General features: G+C 47.5%; 1 protein-coding gene across 2 annotated transcripts in view; it reads right to left on the bottom strand.

Moving 5' to 3' along the window:
• The window catches only part of PPP6R2 (protein phosphatase 6 regulatory subunit 2), a 113,327-nt gene that overhangs the window by 51,682 nt on the left and 40,447 nt on the right, over window positions 1-21,198 (bottom strand). For both annotated transcript variants that reach the window (XM_083835896.1, XM_083835897.1), the window contains 5 exons: window positions 19,425-19,670; window positions 12,833-13,019; window positions 11,976-12,113; window positions 1,686-1,751; window positions 126-238 (listed from right to left, as the gene is read on the bottom strand). In XM_083835896.1, coding sequence (XP_083692022.1) covers window positions 126-238; window positions 1,686-1,751; window positions 11,976-12,113; window positions 12,833-13,019; window positions 19,425-19,651 — 731 coding nt within the window. In that variant the 5' untranslated portion in view covers window positions 19,652-19,670. The remainder of the gene's footprint in view (window positions 1-125; window positions 239-1,685; window positions 1,752-11,975; window positions 12,114-12,832; window positions 13,020-19,424; window positions 19,671-21,198) is intronic.

A 21,198-nucleotide genomic window follows, 5' to 3' on the forward strand; every position in this document is an offset into this window, starting at 1 on the left:
AATTGTCAAGAGTTAAGCCCAGGTGTAAGACTACTTCCTGCATGGTTTGTGCCTCCACAGAGCTATCAAGAAGTGACAGTATTTGTAACAACCAGTTTAGCAACAATCCCCTGACAAGTACTTACGATTCCAGTGCTGTGAGAAGTGGATCAGGCTCAGGTATATCCTGGAGTTGATTGCTCTGGTCTCTGCTCAGTCTTATGATATCACACAGGGTCTGGGAAGCATTTGATTGCCTCTGTAAACAACGACAAAGAGCACACTTCAGTCTGACTCCTCAGCTTGGCTCATTCTGGCTCTCAGAGCAACTTTAACATAGCTGGGAATGCAAGGAACTAACTAACTAAGAACTTTTCAGTACAAGTGCTACCATGCTCTAGATTATTTATCTGTTAAACATAATGTTTATGTGAATTATTAGAAGCATTAACAGATTTTAAAATCATAAAGAGGGTTTTCCTGAACTCAGAGATTCCAGAAAGTGAGAATTGTTTTTAAACTTTCTGACCAAGTGTGTTAACTTGCAAATTTCAAATACAAGTATTTCATTCTCACTTCTCACTACTCAGGAGGCTTCTTTTGCATGAGGAAAAATAAATGACTTGATAAAACCCTTTACAATTTAATTACTATGTATTAAAAGGCTTTAAAGTAGTATTTTGGTAAATTAATAGTCTCATTCTGGCTATCAATCAAAGACTGTCTCTAGCTTCTGTATGTGTAACATCTTATGCTGTAATTTAGCATTCATCCATAAGACAGTGCTGCTGAAGACGTACAAATCGGCATGTTACTTCCCATTCATTCTCTCAGAGGGGGCAATTTTGGCTGCAGTATGTGGAGAGAATCATACTGTTAGTGCTGACTGCTGGCACTCACAGGCATCTGTTAACAACTGCCCCATCGCCACCTAACACAAAGCTGCAGCCAGAGAGACCAACGTGCTCCTTCTGTTCCTTCTGCTCAGCATCGGGGGTGGCAGTCAGCACCCAGCTGACAGCGTAGCAAACCAAAATCCAGAACTAGAACTGCTGGCTTGGATGTTTGTGAAAATTATTGAAAGAAAAAAAAACACAAACAAATGACAAAGCACTCATGTAATTTAATACTCACCATGCCTTTCTCATGAGCTCAGAGAATTGCATCTTGTATACTTTAACTGAATGTTTACTTACTTGTGGTTTAAAAAGACCTGAAGGCTACAGTGAACCAGTTAATTTAGAAAGTTTTTCAACAGTCTGTTTCAAATAGCTTGTTCCTACTTAAAATCAGGTAAGTTATTGGTGACTGTAAATACTGAGATGCACTGATGTAACACCAGGATGAACTAAGAAACGTAGTAAAATTAAAGTCAAAACCAGATCAAAAATACAAGAAATCATTTCAGTATTGCACTCTGCAATGAAGGGACGGGGTGTCCCTCCATGAAGCTCATCCCTCATTTAGGAGGGTGATCTTCATGGATGGAAGAATCGCATCAGGAGTCCAGCTCCTTTAGGAGTTGGACTCAATGACCCTTGTGGGTCCCTTCCAACTTGGGATATTCTATGATTCTGTGATTCTGTGATTCATTATCTCCTTCTATAAGGCACCTGGGCATCATTCAAGGAAACAGAGAGAGGTTCTTCTGAACCTTACGGGACCCACTATCCATAAACACAAAACTTAAGTCTTGTCATACTTACATCCTCATCCTGGCTTGAATGGATCAGTTCCACAAGTCTCTGAATAATTTTTGCTTCATTAAGCCACTAGAGGGAAAGGAATAAAAAAAAGAAAATCCTTGTTTGATATCACAGAATTCAAAACAAGAGATCTTCAGGAAGCTTTGCACAGTATTGGCTTTTTGATGAGGGAGAGCCCTTTCCTTTTATATTAGAATCAAAGATACAGGCAATACACAATCTCCCCACGGCACAGATACAGACGTATTTTAATTTGCATCGGTATGTATACCCTGCCCAGGGAACTAAAAACCTAAATACCTTTGGAAACCATGCAACAGATCAGCCATGAATGCGGTCTCACCTGAAGCAGCAGTAGCGTAACCACCACCATGTTTTTCTCCTGCCACTTCCCATTCCCACAGTCAGACTACTGCTTACCCGAAACCACTGCTCAGACTTTGCCATGACCCAGCAGTGCTGCCACTGGACCTCACCTCCTTGCCCTATTCCACACTTCAGACTACTTCCTTTTCTGAGGGCAAGCTTTATCTCCCTTCCCTGACCACGTGTAAACTAAGCACGCAATCTGCAAATAATGCACTCAGCTTCTCTCCTTCCAGCTTCACCTACAAGCTCAACCTCTCCTTCCAACCCAACCACCTTCACCGAGTTCCTATGGTCCGCGCTCCAGGCAAACGCCTAGATCTGTAACATCAACCAAACTAATCAGTCAAATCAGCCAAACTAGTGCATTCTCAGTCGCTTCTGAAATGACTGACCAAACCTTAATTAAAAGGAAAATTACTTTGGAGGTTTCTGCAATGATATAATCTTCCATCACCCTTCAGATGAGTCATGGAGAAAATGAACAGTCTCCTGCCTTCCACCGCTTTGTAAGAAAGCTCTGTGCCTCTCTTCTCCCCTCAAATGCTAATTTTTGGTATCTATTCACATGACTTCAACCATGTCAAATCCTTATGGAGATTCTTTACCAGTTTTGTTCTAGCAGCCTTCCTACAGATCCCACCCTGTCCTCTCCAACGCCATGTTGAGTATGACGTATGTCTGATTTAGAACAAAAATCCAAGATCACTATTTTTAGTGACTTTTCCCATGAATAATACTGCTGTTTTCCTACTAAGCCTGAAATGTCTCACTTTGTCTCCTTTCTGGAGTCCCAGAAGCCTTTCCAGCACACAGCTGTGAATCCAAGTATTTCATTCGAGACTGTATTTTCAGATCTGTTCTCTGGAATTTCTTCTTCCTGACACCCAGTTTACCCCAAAGTTTAAAAAAAAAAAAAACCAGCTTCCTAAGACAATTTTCCTCACCACTCTCCCTAAAAACCTATCTCTTCAGATTCTTCCACTGGTTTCTAGTTTCCCAGCACCAAAATGAAACCCCTGACCCTTCTCGAGCCCATCGCAGCAGAGCTGACCCCCCGTATGTCTCAGAGCACGCCTTGCCATCTCCGTTCCACTAACAGAGCCCCTGTCCGCTCCTTATTTGTTCACCTGGTCAACAAGCATCTTTTCTCATCTCCATGCGCTTGGAAATGACGACTGAAATCCTTCCTTCAAATCCTAAACCCCGGCCTTGTGGTAATTTACCAAAACAGCTTCAGCAAGGTGAATGAAAATCTCCTAATTTGTATCTTCAGAAACAACCCCCCCTGCGGGAATCTATCCGTTATGCCTCCTGGCAGCCCCTGTAACAACCAAATTACCCGTCGCTGTGGGATGTTTACGTGCTTCATTCTTCATCACCACTTACACACCCCACGTTTACACAGCACCACGACTACAAGCCCGGATTTTGACTGCGATCTCCGGGTATCCCCACAGCATAAACAAATTGCACAACTTCGATAGCAAAACCTTATATTCATTTTTACCCGCACGTTTCCTTTGTTCGCACAACGAACTCCGCAGACGTGGCACAGCGGGTGTTTCTGCCTCTTTCTTATCCCAGGCAGAGCCGACCTGCCAGGCCCCGCCGGCAGAGGAACTGTTTCCTACCCAAGTTCCACCTCTCCTTACGACTTCTGCAGCCCAGAAGAAAACTACTTACCGGCACTCCCGCACTAAATATTTTCCTTTCCCTTGCAGAGCACAGTAAGTCAAATCCCAGCCCTTCATTGCAGTTCAACTTTATTTTGTATTCTGTATTTTTGTATTCTGTAGTTTCAGCTTCATCAACACCCTCCCCCAGGCCCCAGACCGGTGGCACCTCCGGCCCTCATTAACAGGGAAGTCGCGTTAAGCAAGGACAAGCGGGTTTGCTCTTTTTGCCTGGACTGTCATGATCATGGGCTGTGCGGGAGGCGGACGGCCAGAGAGGGGTACTGAGGAGGGGGAAGCACGACCATTCACCTGACCAGAGGAGTCACCGCTCCTGAGAGACACAGAAAATGAAATCCAAAAACTGAAAGAATCTGTTAAGATCAGAAGAGCAATACCAAATTTTGGTGAATTAACAGGCACCCAGCGTATCTGGAAGAGACCAACTTCTCTGTCTCGAGGCCGTGGTCGAAGAGATGGGCTTTGACAATGACAAGAGGAGGAATACTCTGCAGTTCACTCCTCGAGCAAAAGCTGTGGCACTGGCAGGACTGTGCTCACCGGGCTGCAGCACAGCACTGCTACCCTCAGCACCTCCCCCGGGACAAGGCTCACACTTGAAACAAACTTTCTGACTCCATGCAGCCCAGCAGCGCGTTTACTCTCACCGGTAAATGATGCAGCTGCAAGGAGCGGATGGACAGAAACTCGTGTTTGTGTGTGACACGAACGGCTCTACAGGAAAATGAAGACAGCCACACGCAGAGCCAGCGAGCAGGAGGCTGCTCGTGCCGTGACGGTTTGCTGTCCGCAAACAAACGCTGCTGGCTTCTGGTGGCTGCTTCCTGAGGAGGAGCTGCCCCTGCCCACCTGCTGCTGGGGGGCACCTGCAGAGCGCCCAGGCACAACCGAAACAAGTGGGGCACGGCCAACGGGCCCGGACGAACCGCAGGTAGCGAGGGGCTGCCACGGAAGGGGCCTGAGACCACAGGGACTCCAAGATCAGTGCAACCACAGCGCTGACACGCAAGACAGCCCCAACCGCCAGCTGGGGCAGCCACATCTGGCGCACGGGAGGCCTCGAGCCACCGGAGCCCCTGAGGGTCTGGAGCTTCCCCTTGGTGGAAATAATGGTCCTCGCCTGCGGCGCACGCTCTCATTGAGGCACTGTGCTGCCAAGTGACCAAGTTATGAGGCCGGGAGTTGAGAAGACAATGTAATAGCAGCATGGATGCACAGAATTTAAACAGCTTTTTTGCAGTGTGTAAACACCCGGGGTTTCCTGGACCCTCTTTGTGCATGGAAGAAGGGACAGCCGGAGACTACGCAGAAATTAAGAGGATGGAGACTCCCAAACCACGAGATGCTGGAAGCTGGCAACATGAGAAAAGCTCTTTCATCACCGTGAGATGTGTGCTTACAGAACAGGCGTAACGGCGCCGTGTAACAGGTGAGGAGCAACAGGTCTCCTCGAGGGACCCGTTGGAGCCGCCCGAGCCTGACAGGCGCTAACGGAAGGGGAAGCAGTGGCTGAGCGCGGCTGGAGGCCGCCTTCTGCAGGGAGGAACCCCGCACCAGCCAGGCCTGCTGCTCTGCCACCAGCTCTCGGACGTCCCAGCGTGAGGTGGGACTGCCAGGGCCCAGCCGGCCCTTGGGCACGCAGCCCCTCCTGCCGGCACCGCGTGTGCACCGGTACCGCTGCCAAGGGACGGCTCTGGCGTACCGGGAGGGACAGCACCGACCTGCTGGAGCGAAGCGCTGGAGAAGCCCCCGTGCTGCCCATCACATCCCCTGCCGGTTGCAATACTGGCTGAGTTTTGGCTTTCCTGCCGGGTCGGGCAGCCTCTCACAGCTGCTGCTGGCCACTTCAGCCCCGCTCCACCTTGGGAGCACCTCCCATGTGTGCGTGAGCCCGGGCAGGAGTTCCCTGCTCACCCATGACCGCCCGTGCCTGCCTCACGTTCTGCCCGTCGGGACGGACCGTTTCGCTGACGTACTCTCTAACTCTTCCCCTTCTCTGCGACGACTTCCCTCCCACAGAACCTGCTACTAGGCTCAGCAGCTGCGCAGGCCTCGCAGCAGGCATTACCAGTAAAAAGAATCCACACTAGGGACCAATACCACTAAATGTTTTCATGAAAGACTTGAAAATGGGAAAAAACGCACCCTTAGCAAGTTCATGAACAATACCAATTTGTGGGGCAGCAGTGGATATGCAGGAGGGAGGACTGTCATTCAGAGGAACCCATACATCAGGGAGAAACAGCCTGGAAGGAACCTTAGGAGGTTCAAAAAAAGCCAAGTGCAAAGTCCTGCACTGGGGATGAGATAACCCCGGCAGCAGGACAGGGCGTGAGGCACTTGGCCAGGAACAGCTTGCAGAAAAGGCCAAGAAGGGCCCAAGGGACCCGTTACAGCAGGAGTCAGCTTTGCATCCCTGCAGCAGAGACAGCCAGCCACATCCAGGGATGGCTCCCCCCCGCTCGGCACTGGTGAGACCCATCAACATACTGGAGCCAGGCTGGGCTCACCAGCCCACGCAGACATTGCCACAGTCCAGCAGGTTCCATGGAGGCCCCTGAGATGGTCAGGGCTCAGGTGCAGGAGGTAGAGAGTGGAATTTTCTTAGACCAGGGAGGAGAGGAGATCTTACTGCCATCTGTGAGTGCCTAACAGGGTGGGGAGAGGTGACGGAGCTGGGCTCCTCTGGGAGTGCCACGATGGGACAAGAGGCCCAAGCTGTCCAAGGCAAATTCCAACTAGTTATTGGGAAACAAAACCTCTACTTGAGGGTGGTCAAACACTAGGTGAGGGCCCAGACAGGTCTCCCCTCTTGGAGATACGGAAACCAATCTGGATAAGGCCCTGAGCAATCTGCAGTGGTGAGACCTGCTCTGAGGTGGCAACTGGACCTTCACAGGGGTCTTCCAACCCGCACTGTGCTATGAATGGGTTTTGCAGGTGTTGCAGGTCAAAGCTTGAAAGAGTCTGTTATATTAGGACATCAGCAAAACTCCTTCTTCTAAAACCTGCTGAAAATATACCTAATAACAGTGTGACTTTGGCTTGGATATTCCTCATCAGCCAGAGAAAAAAAGTTCATGCTTTTTTATTGAAGACGGTAGTCAAACAAGGGACTCTGCAGCAATCAACAGCCTAAGTTGCCTGATTCTTTTGAGGATCAAAACATCAACAGCCACTTAACGGAAGTATTCACATTAAACTTCCCTCATCTAAGGACTGATCTCGCAGTAGTATCTGCATTAGTCTGATCCAGCCCTGGGAGCTAGTTTCTTTAGGGCATAGATGGCATAGAGAGTATGCCTTTTTTTTCTTGTGTTTTGTTACCTGCAAAAGCAATAGAGAAAAGCAGGACAACATGCAGTTTTTGTGCTATGATCACTACCCACATTAGGCTCCGATGAAAAGGCTGCACAATACTCCGGGTGCAAGAGGTGAGAACTGGAACATCGGATCGACCAAAGCAGTGCAGAACTAGCGAGGGGTTTCTGCGGGAGGCAGAGAGCCTGGGAAGCTGCGGGGCCTCGTCCCTCTTCACCAGTACCCGGGGAGAAGAAACTGATCCATCCAGGGCAAGCAGATTTCTCGCCAGAACAGCACCGATCACATCCTCCCAGTTACTAAGGAAACCTTATCAGCTGTGTGGACTGGTGTAACCAAATCTGCAACCCACAGGTGGAGTTTTGCAGTGAGAGCCCGGTGACTCACTGCTCCGGCTGAGTCACGCCAGGTTTTCTCCTTCAGACCTGAATCGGGGAAGACAGACTAATTCTTCTCAGTGAAGATTATAAAGCAGAAGCTGACTTTTTACACTTATGCAAACACGAGAACATGAAATGCACAAGAGACATCCAGAATAACTGGATCTGCCTCACAGGAATTCCAAGTATATGCCACCAAAATCAGACGTGGAGCCCTCTCATAGTGACTGTGTCTCTGTGTTTTTCTAGGTAAGATTGTACACTAAGAACATGCAGACAGAGGACAGACTTCTTTGATGCCATTTATCTGTCCTGATACTAAAAATGCTTCAAGAAGTAACCTACATTTGAGCCTTCCTGCTGCACAAGAAGTAAATTATTTAAAGTCAATATTATTTCTTTTACAAATTTAGAGACATTCCAGGATCAAATGACAGTGATCAAAGAAAATACGCTGTCATCCACCTGTACAATGTAGGTTTTGTCCAAGGATATTAAAAGGTAAGTGCCTGAAAGACAAGCTACCTGGAAGGACCTCCTTAGAGGTTTCTGACAAAGACTCTTCCAATATTTCCAACTGTGAAAGTCCGAAACAGGAAGGAGATAGCTCTGTAAAGATGCAATGTAGACAACAGATTACTTCACTTACAGCGCACCCACCCATGGGCTGCTGAATCTGGAGGCTTCCTCATACAGTGGTGCTTCTGTCGAACCCAGGACAGAAGTATGTAGGCACAGCATGTGCCAGCAAGGTTTTTTTCGTGATGGCACAGCTCTTCAAAGCAACAAAATCTGAACTACGCGAACAAAGTATTCCTCTATCACGCATGAAAAGAAGGAAATGAAAAAAGAATTATCATACTGTCATGTAAACTGTATGCCCTCAATTACAGATTAGGGAAGAGAAAGGGAAAAACCACCACAGACTGTAATTCTGCAGACGCTAAGAACATACAAAATGGCACTGCCAACCTCTCTGCTCCTACTCATCCACTTAGCTTCTCCTCCTTTTCAACTCCCTTATCATGGTACCAGGCCATGCAAAAAAAAATAATAAATAAATAATAAAAAAATAAATAAAACAAGGAATTGATCCAGCTGAAAACAATCCTGTCAATGAATGCAAATAAGAGAGGTGTTTTCACAGTCGTATTGATTCCCTAATCCATGTCACTCTACAGCCACACTCCAGCTGTCAAAGATTCAAGAGGAGCTGGGTGGGCAGAACAAGCAGCAAGAGGCAGTGGAAGCAAGACTGCCGCTCTCTGTGGCAATGCCAACTCCAAGTGCTCATGGAATTGTTGGCCCTGCTTCACTCGGCTCTGGACGTCAAACGCTGCACTAAGACAGTGAGCACCTAGCGAGGCTAACGTCATCCCAGCAAGGAGCAGCCAAGGAAACTTCAAACGCGCTGAAAAAAGGTCCATTCAGCAGAAAACAGAACAAAGAACGGAGCCACCAGTACCACCTAGCAGTCTCGGAATCCCTAAAACAGAGAACTACAGACTCTTGCGCAGTTATCAGGGAGTCTCTGACTTACCAAGTCAAAGGGACAACGTGGATATCAAACCCTAATGAGAGATGCTGTGAGACTTGGTATGCAGAGTATAATTTTACTTAACTTAAAGCTTAAGATGTCGTCTTCATAAATCTGACAAGGTAAAACAGCACCTTTCCAGGCAGCAAGGAACATAACAAACCAACCGAAGTTTGCAGCAGTATTTTGCCAGCGCGGCTGTGTCAGATGGAAGTGGTCTTTTCCCAGCCCTGCTGGGGCACCCTTGGCAGCAGCACTTTCTCATGAACAACAGCACTTCTCAAACTCTTCTGGGACAAAGTTTTCAGCTTTTGCTAAGTCACACAAATGCACAGTAAAAGGCATTTTGTTGGTCAGATGGCACTCATGTTCTACTTGGGAAGTAGCTGGAGCATAACCCTGATACATTAGACCTCCTAAGACACCATCCAGTAGTAATGCACATCGGTACCATGCAGACCTTAAAACATTAAGTGTAACTGCTGTCACAGTGTTATAAAAATAACGGGTAAACAGCTAAGGCAGGGGATGTCCACGCGGAACACCATCTACTGCACAGAGGAATATGCGCAGATGGGGAACAACTCCTGACCGTGGCATTGGAGGACATACTCTGAACACACACGGCTCTTGGTGAACAAAGTTTGCACGCAGGTTCAGCGTATGGCTAGAGTAATTAGCCAACTAGGAGCTGTTTTAACAGAAGAAAGCAACACAGAGGAATTTGGAAGACACGGTATATAAGACGTTGATTAAATGCACACAAATGCAGAAGCGCAGCGCAGACCCAGACCAGCAGACAGCTGGACTCCACCACGCTGAGCGGTAACGGTGTTACGATTACCATCGGATAGCTGCTCTCCCTACCAAAACGTGCGGGACAAGCCAGCAGCCAGCTGTGCTGGGGGCAGGGCAGAGCTGAGCAGTCGGCTCCTGGAAGGCTGGGACTGGAGCCAAGCTCCGGAGCCGCCGGTTCTGACCAACAGACATCAGCATCCGCAGCACCACTGGGACCTGTCGCCAGGCTTTCAGCAGCCACGACTGGGAGAAGAGCAGCCACCAGGAGTGAGAGCCTGGGAAGATCTGCCCGCTGCAGCTCTGTGAGCTCCTGAAAAACTCCTAATGATACTTTTCCTTCGGCTGAAACCCAAAGAGCCCGGTACCTCCTGAGGAGCCCATCATCCCAAAGAAATACAGACTGCTTTGACACGGCAAACCGCTCACATCCATTCTAGCTACTGCCTGACAAACAATACTTCTCCTTTTGGTGAAAACCTAAAGCAGTCCATGACGTGTAACTTTAATTTCCAATTCCTGCCAAAAATCAAGATTGCAAATTAACTTTTCTGGGGACCTGATTTTCTGAATATATCACCATAATTACTGATATAAGGCCACTCTATCCATTCAAACCCACATTTCAGTATTGCTACTACTTTCTGTCCTTCTGAAGAGAAGAGCCCATGCCACCAGATTTTTAACTTCTCCAGGATAATACTTATATTAAGACTATTTGGAAAAAAATATCAGGCACACCTCCAGTGCCATATGGTATCTTCAATTTGTTTTCATTTTTTTTGGACTGTGTGAAATCTTTAACAGGTGGGATTCAGGTAACAGGATGGGGTTAAAATACATCGCATCCACATTTGACAGTTTATGGATGGTTGTTATTTGGAAGCCTGGATATTGGGAAGTTTCCTGGATGGAAGCCATCCACCAGGGAAAAAGCTACTCAGTTAAAATGCCATTTAACATCAGAAGGAAAAATAATTGCATTTATGCTGGTAATTATTATGCTGCACTATTGCAATGCCTGTCCTGCGCTGGTGAGCCCTCTGCTTGGCCCCAGCATCTTGTCGGGTGCCAGCAGCGCCAAGCAGCGGCGAGGAACCCCAGCCCTCGGGCCATCCCTGCCTGCTTCTGGCTGGGCCTTTCCTGCAAAGCTGCTTTCTCTTCCAGGGACTCCTCCATCATCACTTTCCCACGTCAGTCCCTCTCTTGAAGACTTTTTTCTCCCAGTTCTTTTCTTGGCATTACTGTGTGATTTCTAACCATTTTGAATTGCTGACTTTCCTGTTAAAAAAAAACACAGATGACTGCCTTTCATGGGTGAATGCCCGTAGAAGTCTGTAAGGATCGATTTACACCTGTACTTTCTCCTTCTTGAAGCAGCAGGCGTACTGCACTACGCCCCGCAAGGCTGGGAGGGGGAACTGAGCGACGTAATCATCTATCGCGAGCCTCAGCAAAGAGCGGCCGCTTGCTCAGCGAACCCACTGGTGTGCTCAATGCTCTGGACACAGAAGACTTGGACAGCAAAGCTTGCCAAAAGTGTAAATACTGGTTTGGGCTTCAGTGACATGAGTACAGTTTTCCATACGGCACACCGTTCGTGTGGATTATTGAGCGGGAGCCAAAGTAGGCTTTCTTCCTGCAGTCCTCCATGACTGCTCACAGACGGGGGGATGAGGCAGCCTCACCCAGACTGGGCTATGAGGGAGAAAAACTTGCCCTACCTGTACAGCAAACTAAGTATCTCAGCGAGGTATTTTATAAGGGCGCATATTAAAGAGGAGGGGGGAAGAGGAGACACAGGATATCATCTCCAAAAATCTCATACACCCTTGAAAACGGTGAGGAATTAAACAAAATAGTGTCCCAAATGATTAGTATGAAATTCTGAACACTGGGAAAGATTACGAATTTCCTTTGTCAGAGCAAAAACAGATAGAGTAAACACTGGTTGCTATATGGAAAAACGAGTTGAAAATCCTTTACTGCCAGCGACTGAGCCAGGCTCGCTCTGTGCAAGCAAACAGGCTGACGTACCCAATGGGACCGACGCGCAGACTCTAGCACTACCAAAAGCAGCTCTCAAAAGAGTGGATCCGCTCTCATAATAAAGGACAACCAGAATTATATTCCTTAACAAACAAACACAAAGCCTTGTTCTCATCTTGTAAAGAAAAAAGAAGGAAATTCTCACATTCAGTACTTCCTGCCGTAGAGTTGCGGGCTCCACACAGCTGATGAGACGAAGCAGGAGGTCCATCATTGCTGATGTATCTATATGCTTTAGCACCAGGCTAATAAATTTGTCTTTTTTCCTCAAAAATGCAATCACCTAAAAATAAAAATGTCACCATCAGCTGCTAGTACAACAAACAGACGTAACACCACCAGACTTCTTCATGTTCTTGTCTCAACCAACCAGCCTTGATGCAAAACAGCTACAAGATTGAGAAACTCTCCAGACAGCAGACAGAATAACGTTTGCATTTCAAGGCAGCAGTAAATCAAATCTTTTTTGCTATCTTTTCTTTCCTCTCTGCCCCACAGAAGTAAGAGTATCAAGGAACTAGTGAAGCTGGAGAATTTTTCATTCCATTATGGCTTTCCAACAATCTCCATTTAAAATAATACCTCTGAACTGGAACACGTCTTTCTCTAAAATACTATACGGCACGTGTTTCCAGCACCTCTTTTACAGGAGAGAGACTGAGGCATGATTTATATAACAAGAAGGTTCTGGGCAATGATCAAAGGCTGTATCAATATGCTTTAGTACAAAAATAAAGCTTTAGCACAGGAATATCTCTGTTATTGTAATTCCAAAACAAAAATTATATAAAGGTGTCCAAACGAGTCAGCAATTCCCTTAACCAAGAAAGTTTGAAGAACTTTCCAAAGCCTACATTGCAATTCCACCCTTAAAGAGTAAAGCTGTTTTTCAACTCCAAGAATATAGTGAGAGCATGAGGATAGCAAGGACACTGCTGTACAACACAAACCGTGATAGTGAATTAATTTGTGCATACGTATCAGGACAAATCTCATCTCTACCTGTTCTGTTTTTCTTGCAATGAGATTCCCAATCGTCTTACTGAAGAAACTGGCAAGCAACGGGTTCAAAGGAGGCTCGTGATCCAAGAAGTCATAGAGGATATTCAGCAGAGTTTCATCCCCTCCTAGCTTGTCGTTGATCTGGGGCACATCCGAGGTCAGCAGTTCACAGGCCGTGTTCGGGTATCTAGGATGGAACAAGAACAACTAAAGGTGAAATGAAAACTCTCAAGAAAATCTTCACTTTTTAAAGTTATAAAGAGCAGGAGGACCACCCCTCTTGGAGACGGGGGGAGCAGAAAATAACAGGAGAAACGAGGGTCATCTCCATTAATGGCACATGTAAGGAAAAACTGTTCCCTCTGCACATCACCTGTGGGTTTTTACCACTGAATTATGCATTTCAGCTGCCTGCAAATCACAGTTAGTTCTGATCATTAAAAGTGGGGTTTAATCAGTTTCGGTACACTCAAAATCTCTTGAAGTCTTTTAACATAAATCCATTTGCACAACTAAAATTAACCTAAAATTTGAAGGCTGATTTGAAGAATGCATATTTAGCAGGTTTCTGTGATGTTTCTGAAAAGTTGTTCTTTCCACTACTGGAGCTGAATGAAAAACGAACATCCCATATGACTGACATCAGATAAAGACACGGTCTGCTCGAGTGCTTCAGGTTCTAAGCACAAAGAAGCATTTCTGAAGCCCAAACTTCCCAAACTGAGTGGCAGTTCTGGCCTTTGTTTCCTAAAGTGGTTTTAATTGTTACCAAGTGGTACAGAGAAAAAAATAAAACCTGTCTGTTTCAGCCTGAAGTCATTTTCTCTCTGCAAGCAGAGCGGGCAATCTGTTGGTGGTTGTTTTGTTAAAAATCAAAAAGCAAATTTGCTACATATTTAAAAATCAGCCAATTAAATTAATCACATCAAAATATCCTACAGAATAGTCTTGTTACAAGTGCGCATTCATTCCTTAGTGCAGTCACTTTCCAAGTAACAGCGGTGCCATTCCATGAGACACAAATCCAACACATTTTTCCCATTTTAGTAATTCTGTAAGGTGTGCTTTTTGTAACTTTAGATATGAGCCGACTCCAAAATCAATATAAAACACTTCTGCAATACCATGACCATCACTACAACACAAAGGGAACACCTTAACTTCTGCAGAGCAGGCAAACTGATGCAATCTCTCAATAAACAGACAGATTTCTTCTAACCTTAACTTCAAATTAAAGAAAAATGCAGAAAAGAGCTGTGTAAACAACCGGGAAACGCTCATGTCTGCGAATTCCTTTGCAGTAAGACCTGCAACTGCCCTACAGAGTGCGGGTTGCAGTGCTTGTCTGCTGTGCCTTTCTCTTAGCTGAAAAGAGTCAGACTTCTGCCCTCAGCACCTGCAACAGCAAGCCACAAGGAAACCTTGACGGCACCGCCTGAGCCTGAAACCGGGCCCCTGCTCCCAGCCCTGATCTCCCACCCAGCCCGTCTGATGCCCCGCGCGGTGCTTCCTAACCTGCCGACCCCCTGGCAGAGAGGGAACCGTGCAATTGCTGCAGGCACTCAGAAATTTCGGCCCCGGCCCCAGGCTGGCAAGGCAGAGGCGCAGCTTGCTGGGGCTCGCAGGAACGGAGCGGGCAGGAGGACGGTTGTCGCGGGGTGCGCTGGCGGCGCGCTCGCTTCTCGAGCACGGAACGAAACGGAGCCGCCAGGACCACGGCCAGGGGCAGGACACCAGGAGAGGCAGATCTGTGTCTGACGCTGCTCTTGGCACCTGCAGCTCCTTCTCCAGGTGGCTGCCCGCTCGCCCGCGGGGCTGCCCGGGCACCGTGCACGCGCGGCTCCCCTCCCGGCGGGACGTCCTGCTGGCCCGGCGGCTCCTGCCCACCCTCAGCTCGTGCTGGGGCTTCCTTCCAGCTGCCACGATTCCAGTACGCCAACCTCACACCCGCCTTTACCCTCTGAACGGCCACTGGTTTACTTTTCTTATATTCACTCAACCGATTTTTACTCTGGAAGAGATCCCACGCCTCAGCCTTCTCAGCGTAGGCCTGGCTTTATTCATCCCGGTTCCATTTGGTTCTCGGCAAGGAAAATTCTCCGTGTCCTGGCAGCACGTAAAGAGCCAAGACAAGGCTTACAGAACCGTAACCTGTTCTGTACAGACACCGAACTGCTCTGTGCGAAGCCGTGCCTTCAGTCCCGAGCACACCTTGTGTTCGCTGTTTGTGGAGGACTTCCAGGCCACCCAGACTCAGAGGCCTTCCAGGATGTAAAAGCCGATCTGACGCCCACCAACGTGCACACGCAGCTGGGGTCATCAGCCGTTACACAACCAGCAGTGACCACATTTGCTTTACTTCTACTTGGCCATAAAATACCATGAAACCTTTCTACCATTTCATTTAACCAACCTCACTAATTTTACCATCTCACCATTCCACATTTACAATTCATCCTCCCTTGTGTTTCACGCAGGAATATTTCAAACAGGTTAGGACTCAGATTAGTGCAAATCCAGAAAGATGGAACTGCCCGTTTCTCCTCTGCATGTATTTCCTCTCTTTAAACAGTCATTAATTGGTAACAGAGCCCTTCTTTGCTCTCCCATGACAGCTTGTTTTCTCCAGGCTTTCCTTAGCACCCTAAGGTGACTTCTTAGGGAAGCGCTCACGCCGTGCGAGGCCCACCGCCCTCACCCACGGGCCTCACTGTCCCCATCAGACTCAGCTCCTGAAGACCTGCGAAGCCTGACTCCCCTCTAGAGAAGCTGCACTGGGCAACGGCAAGGAGACAGCACGTGGAAAGGTGTCTCGGAAGCACAACTTTATAACGATTTTTCTCCTTCCATTTGCACAAGCCGGATCTTCTGGCTCACAGACCTGGATCACCCTCGAGTCCCACAAAGAACTTGGGTCTCATCTCCCACTTCTGCTCTGCTGGTGACCTGCTCTGTATTCAAATTCCTCAAGTCACTCAGGCAAATAGCAGCGAATCCCGGCAATTATTCCAGTGATTTTTTTCCAAAGGTACTTCCTCTGGTGCTCCAGTTTGAGACAGTTCCTCAGCCTGTTCCCTCAAAGGCAGACACCACTTGGGAATCCCCTTAGAAGTCTCTGAGGTGAGCACCACCGCAGACCATTTAATCAGATTTTCTGCAGTGCTCCCATCTGCTTCACACCCTGATCATCTCTCCACCCTACATGTTCCATGGGTCGTCTTGGTTTGACGGCTTTGGAGTATCAGGGGTTTTGCCTTCAGCAAGCTTTCTCAGAATGCCCTTGTCCAGTCACACAGCCCAGCCACAGTAACCTTCCTCCACGTCTGGACACAGCCTTCCTTTTTTAGGATGCAGTTCTACCTGTACTGCGTTATTTGTCTTTAACAAAGCCAGTCTCCTACTATTTTAAATGTTTTCAATACAACCCTGCACGCACCATGGTTTTTTTTATCCATTTACAGCATCATTCACCTCCTAACCAGCCTCCCCACGTGTGCAGTTCAGTGTCTTAAAGTTATGAAAAGCAAACCCGAGCCCCCAATAATGCTGCTTATGTCTTTTTGCTCCTACGAGGATGGTAAGTTTGAGTACATTATGGTTACTGTTACAAAATGATTTTACAAGTTATGTTTCTTAGAACTCTCAAGGTTATATGAAGAGTTATTTTTCCTTTTTCTGACTCATTGCTCCATGCAAAAGGCATTCTTGATTCCTAAGAACTCACGCACTGTGCCTCCCTGTGACACGTATCCTGGCACCAGGTGAATAAATGAAATCTCTCACTCTTATAGATTATAGTGTGTCCAACTCTTACAGCCTTTTCTTCACCCCTTCCATCCAGGCGCTGCATCCCAACCATAAGGCTTCCACGCTGCTGCTAACTTCATCTCACTCAACACGCAGCTCGTCGAGCAGTTAGGAGCTGTCCTCCTGAGCTGCATGGTCTTGAGAGGTTTGAGACCCCTTAGTAGGTTAACAAATTCGTTATAAATGGACATTACAATTCAAATAGTTTAACACTACTTTGACTGCTACAGGTCTTCACTGAGTTGCTTAGTTTTGCATGCCGTGGTTAGAAGGGGATTTACTGTTGAGCTGTCCTGTGCAGCCTCCTTTCTGAACTCCACGCATTTCCATCCTACTGACATTTCAAGAACACAGCATTGTGATGATCCCGGTTCTACAGCACGCATCCTTCTGAGCTGCACGGCCTTCCAAATCTACCAAGTTTCTCTCTTCCCTGTTACTGTCTAAAAACTTTTAACACCTTTTCTTAAGAGCCAAAAATTCAGTTCTACTTGGACTTAGTCTATTCTTCTCCCGTAGGTTTTTATCTATTCCAAAATGAGCCCTGGTTTTGAATGCTCTTAGACTCTCAACCCTCTCTCCAGTGCCTCACCCTGCTTTGGAAATGCTCCATGACTGCTCCATGCATCTGTGTGCAGTGCTGGAAGCACTTCCAGAGAAACGCTTCATGAGATGAGCTCTGTCCCAGCAAGCAGGTCGCCACGCAGCTCTCAGGAGCTGAGCACTCTCTCCTCTGCGCTGGGCAGTCACCCTGCCCATCACTACGCCTGCTTTTCCAGCAGGCACCTCACACACCGCTCTTAGAGGAAGATACACCACCACCATCTGACACACATCTCTTAAGTTCGATTGTGGACTCAGGGCCCCCCCAACAGCAGATGCTCCTCCAGCTTGCCAGCACAGGGACCGCACCGCTGGAGGTACCTGGAGGCAGGCTGCTTCCAGCCCGGGGCTGCCCCCGGGACCTGGGGCTGCCTAAACCACACGCGTACCCTCAAACCCTGCTGCAGAGGCATGCCAGCCTGCCTGCGGAAGCCAGGGGCACGTGAAAGTAAGCGCTCTCAAACTGAGCTTCCCTCTTCACGGAAGAGCCTCCTTTATGGATTTTGCTTCTTGAGGAACCTGTTTGCCTCCACTCTCCTTATGCTTCATCTGTTTGGCAAGGAGAGGCTGTTCTACTTTACCCTGCAGCACGCAGGAGCGGAGATATGAACTGTCTCGTGAGAATCTCAAAATACAGGAAATAAAAATATGGCCTGGCTTATGAAGCACTAGAGTATTCCGCAGTGCAACGGGAAATGCACGAATTAGTGCTGGCACGGTCCTTGGCACCTGGTACCTCATCGTGCACACATTCTGGTAAAGGGCCACAAGCCTCACATTGTTCAACATCTTCTCAGCTCATTAACTTTTAATCAAAGTTTTCCTTTATTAAGAAAAAGTATTACATATCAACTTCAGCAAGAGATTTGGGGTTTGAGCTTGTTTTAGGTGAGATGTGAAAACAATACGGATAAAGAGCTGCATGAAGCTCCAGGCCAGCCACGCACGGGTAAGCCAGTTATTCTGATACGCTACGGGAAATGCAACAAGTCCAGAGAAGAATCCCAGAATCCCAGGCTGGTTGAGGTGGGAAGGGACCTCTGGGTCCACCTGCTTCCCCCCTGCCCCAGCAGGTGCCCAGCCCCACATCCAGGCGGGTTTGGAGATCCCTGAGGAGGAGACCCCACAGCCTCTGGGCAATGGTTGTGTGCCGTGTTCCTGGCTGAAAAGTACCTGTATGAAATTCGCACTTGCAGGACAAGAGGATGAAAATAGTACTCCTGGTTCCTTCTGGTAATTCAGCTTTGATAGCAGAAGCCTCGCAGAATCAGCCGTACATTATTCCAAGTTACTACATTATGCATTTTCTGGCGTTTCCTTATCTGGAAAGCCACCTAAACAGACTTGACTGTCTCATGGAATAATAAATCTAAACAATCCCATCCTTTCTTCTGTGGATTTCTAGCAACAACAGCAAAACCCAACACTGACCCGTTCCCACAGCGACAAACTCATACGCTTTTATTAATTTATTTATACATGGAGCAAGCAGCCTTTTATTTTTACATAAACTTAGCAAAGAAAAACAAACTTCCCAAATTCGAAATGCAAATATTTTCAAGTATACACTTAAATAAGATGCATAAATACAACTTGATACGAGAACCAGGCACATCTAAGGAGTTCACCATCATAAGAAAGAGGTTGTTTACACAGGTGCTCTCCCTCACTATAGGAACAATGAAACCAACAGATTCTGCGTACGCAGCGCATGGAAAACATTACATGTTTTATTCACTGTACAGATCAATTTCTTTTGTGGGTTGACTACTGAAAACCAATCAAGTTCAGAAATTTATAACTCTGAGCATAATGCTCATTCTTTGCTTGCAATTTGAGTTGGACTCCATGATCCTTGTGGGTCCCTTCCAACTCAGATATTCTATGATTAATTTTGATAAAAATGTACTAAAGAAACTATTGGGATACCGATCATTCTGCTTGCAAAGTTTTGAAGAAACAGCAAGACATTTTTTTAGACAATATCAATGAAAAAACATTAATAATAAAGAAATAAGCTTCTGAAAATTCACTACAAATATGAAAACGCTGTGAAATATTTCTCAGTATTTGGAAGATTTTTGCAAGACCAAAAATATTGTGTCACTGTACACCAGAGCATTTCTAACATCGAGATCTCTCATTCAGTTTTCCTCATGTAGGACAGAAAACAAATACCTACTTGAAGCGGACCTTCTCATCCATATCCACAGGGGGCTCATGTGTGATGAGGTTGACAAGCTCCTCCATGCAGTGCTGCTGGCAAAGGAAGTCCAGCAGCTTGCGGTTCTGAGCCTTGCACTCCTGTAAGATGTCATCTTCATCCATCAGCTCGTGCAGTGTCACATCTTCTTTATCCAGCAGCTTATCCACATGCGATGTTGTGTTCAAATCAAACTTCCAGAACATGATGATGGGACACACCTAGCTGTAACACAGAAGAATAGGAGTTAATCTTCAGTCTTCGCTATTTATTCCTCCTCTATATTTTCCGAACAGAATACCTCAATATAGCTTCTAGCCAGGTTTTAAAAATCAGATAAATTCTTTACACAGAACTATTAAGTACTGCTTTACTCCTGGTGTGAAAAGTCAGGTTATAGCTGTACGACACCAACAGTGGAGGTGATATATGCGTGACCTGGCTTTAACTGCAGGTAGCTTGAACTAAAACCACAGAGCGTGCTCGTACACACAAATGGGAAGACCTATAAAAGCAAAGCATCAGATGATGGCACTGAATCTTCTTCTAGGAGCAGCCTGCGCGGTGCCTGCTAGGAGAGCAGCTGTAGCGATGGGAAGGGTGATCACCCAGCACAGAGAGGCCCTTCACAGACAGGGAAACCACGCTACCGCACTACCACCAGTTTGCCTTAAAGGGCTCGGGCCTCTTTGTACTCTTACTACAGCTTCTGTAACTGTACTCACTGGCCAAAACTTCAACAATTATTTACGTAAGAGGAAAAAAGGCCTTCGGTATCAACAAAGGCAAGAGAGAAGTAAAGAATGACAGAACACTAGACTACAAGCCATTAAGCTCACAGACGTCATAGGTGTGTAAAGCCAAGTGGTCTTCAGCAGGACAGGCGAGCACGCTTTGCTGTTACAGAGGCCACCCGGAGCCCCAGGGCCGGGTGCCCGCGGACCCCAGCGCGCTGTGAGCGGTGCACGAGGCAGCCCGTGGCACCGCGCCCCCTGCGGCAGGTTCTGCACTCCTGAACCCTCCTCCTCCTGGGGGAAAAGCGCGGCCTGGAGACCAGCGGTTCCTGTTCCCTAAAGGACATGAGACTGGGCAGCCAAAGTTTGGTCCGCAAAATAGTGCCCGGATTCTGCTCCTGCCCGTCCCAAAGCAGACACTCAGCAGCCCGCACACAGCCACCCGGCAGCCAGGCTGGGCTGGCATGTGGTGCTGCGTGCTCGGGTTGGGGCTTACGGGTGATCACCAACAACACGAGTGGCAACAGGATACTGCAAGCCAAACAGGATACTGCAAGCCAAAGCCAGAAGCTGGAACTTGAGCGAGGCTCTCCTTTTGCGCACACTCTGGTTCTGAAGCCTTTGTAGGCATTTGGTGAAAGGAAACCCTCCTCACCATCATGTCCCTTCACAGGAAGCTCTGCATGGACATTTCACATCAATCCCAACAAAGTTCAACAGATTTTGATACAGCCCTTTGCAAAAGGTGGTAAAAGTGAGACTGCATGTAACAAAAAAAATGACAAATTACCGAAGAGCACCTCGGGCTGGAGTCTCGTCCCACACACCCACGGTGCGGTGTCTGGTGATGAACAAGGCCAGCCCCAGCAGCACGTCCTGCCCCCTCCAAGCCCACCTGGCCGTGGTCACAGAACCGCCCTGCCCCGGAGCTCCCTCGAGCCCTCTCGCAGCGTTTGGGATCACCTCTCGCGTCCCCTCCTGCACCCACTGCACTCTGCGGCACCCTGCAGAGGGTGACC

The sequence above is a fragment of the Anser anser genome (genome assembly GCF_964211835.1).
Source record: "Anser anser genome assembly, chromosome: 1".
NCBI lineage: Eukaryota > Metazoa > Chordata > Aves > Anseriformes > Anatidae > Anser > Anser anser.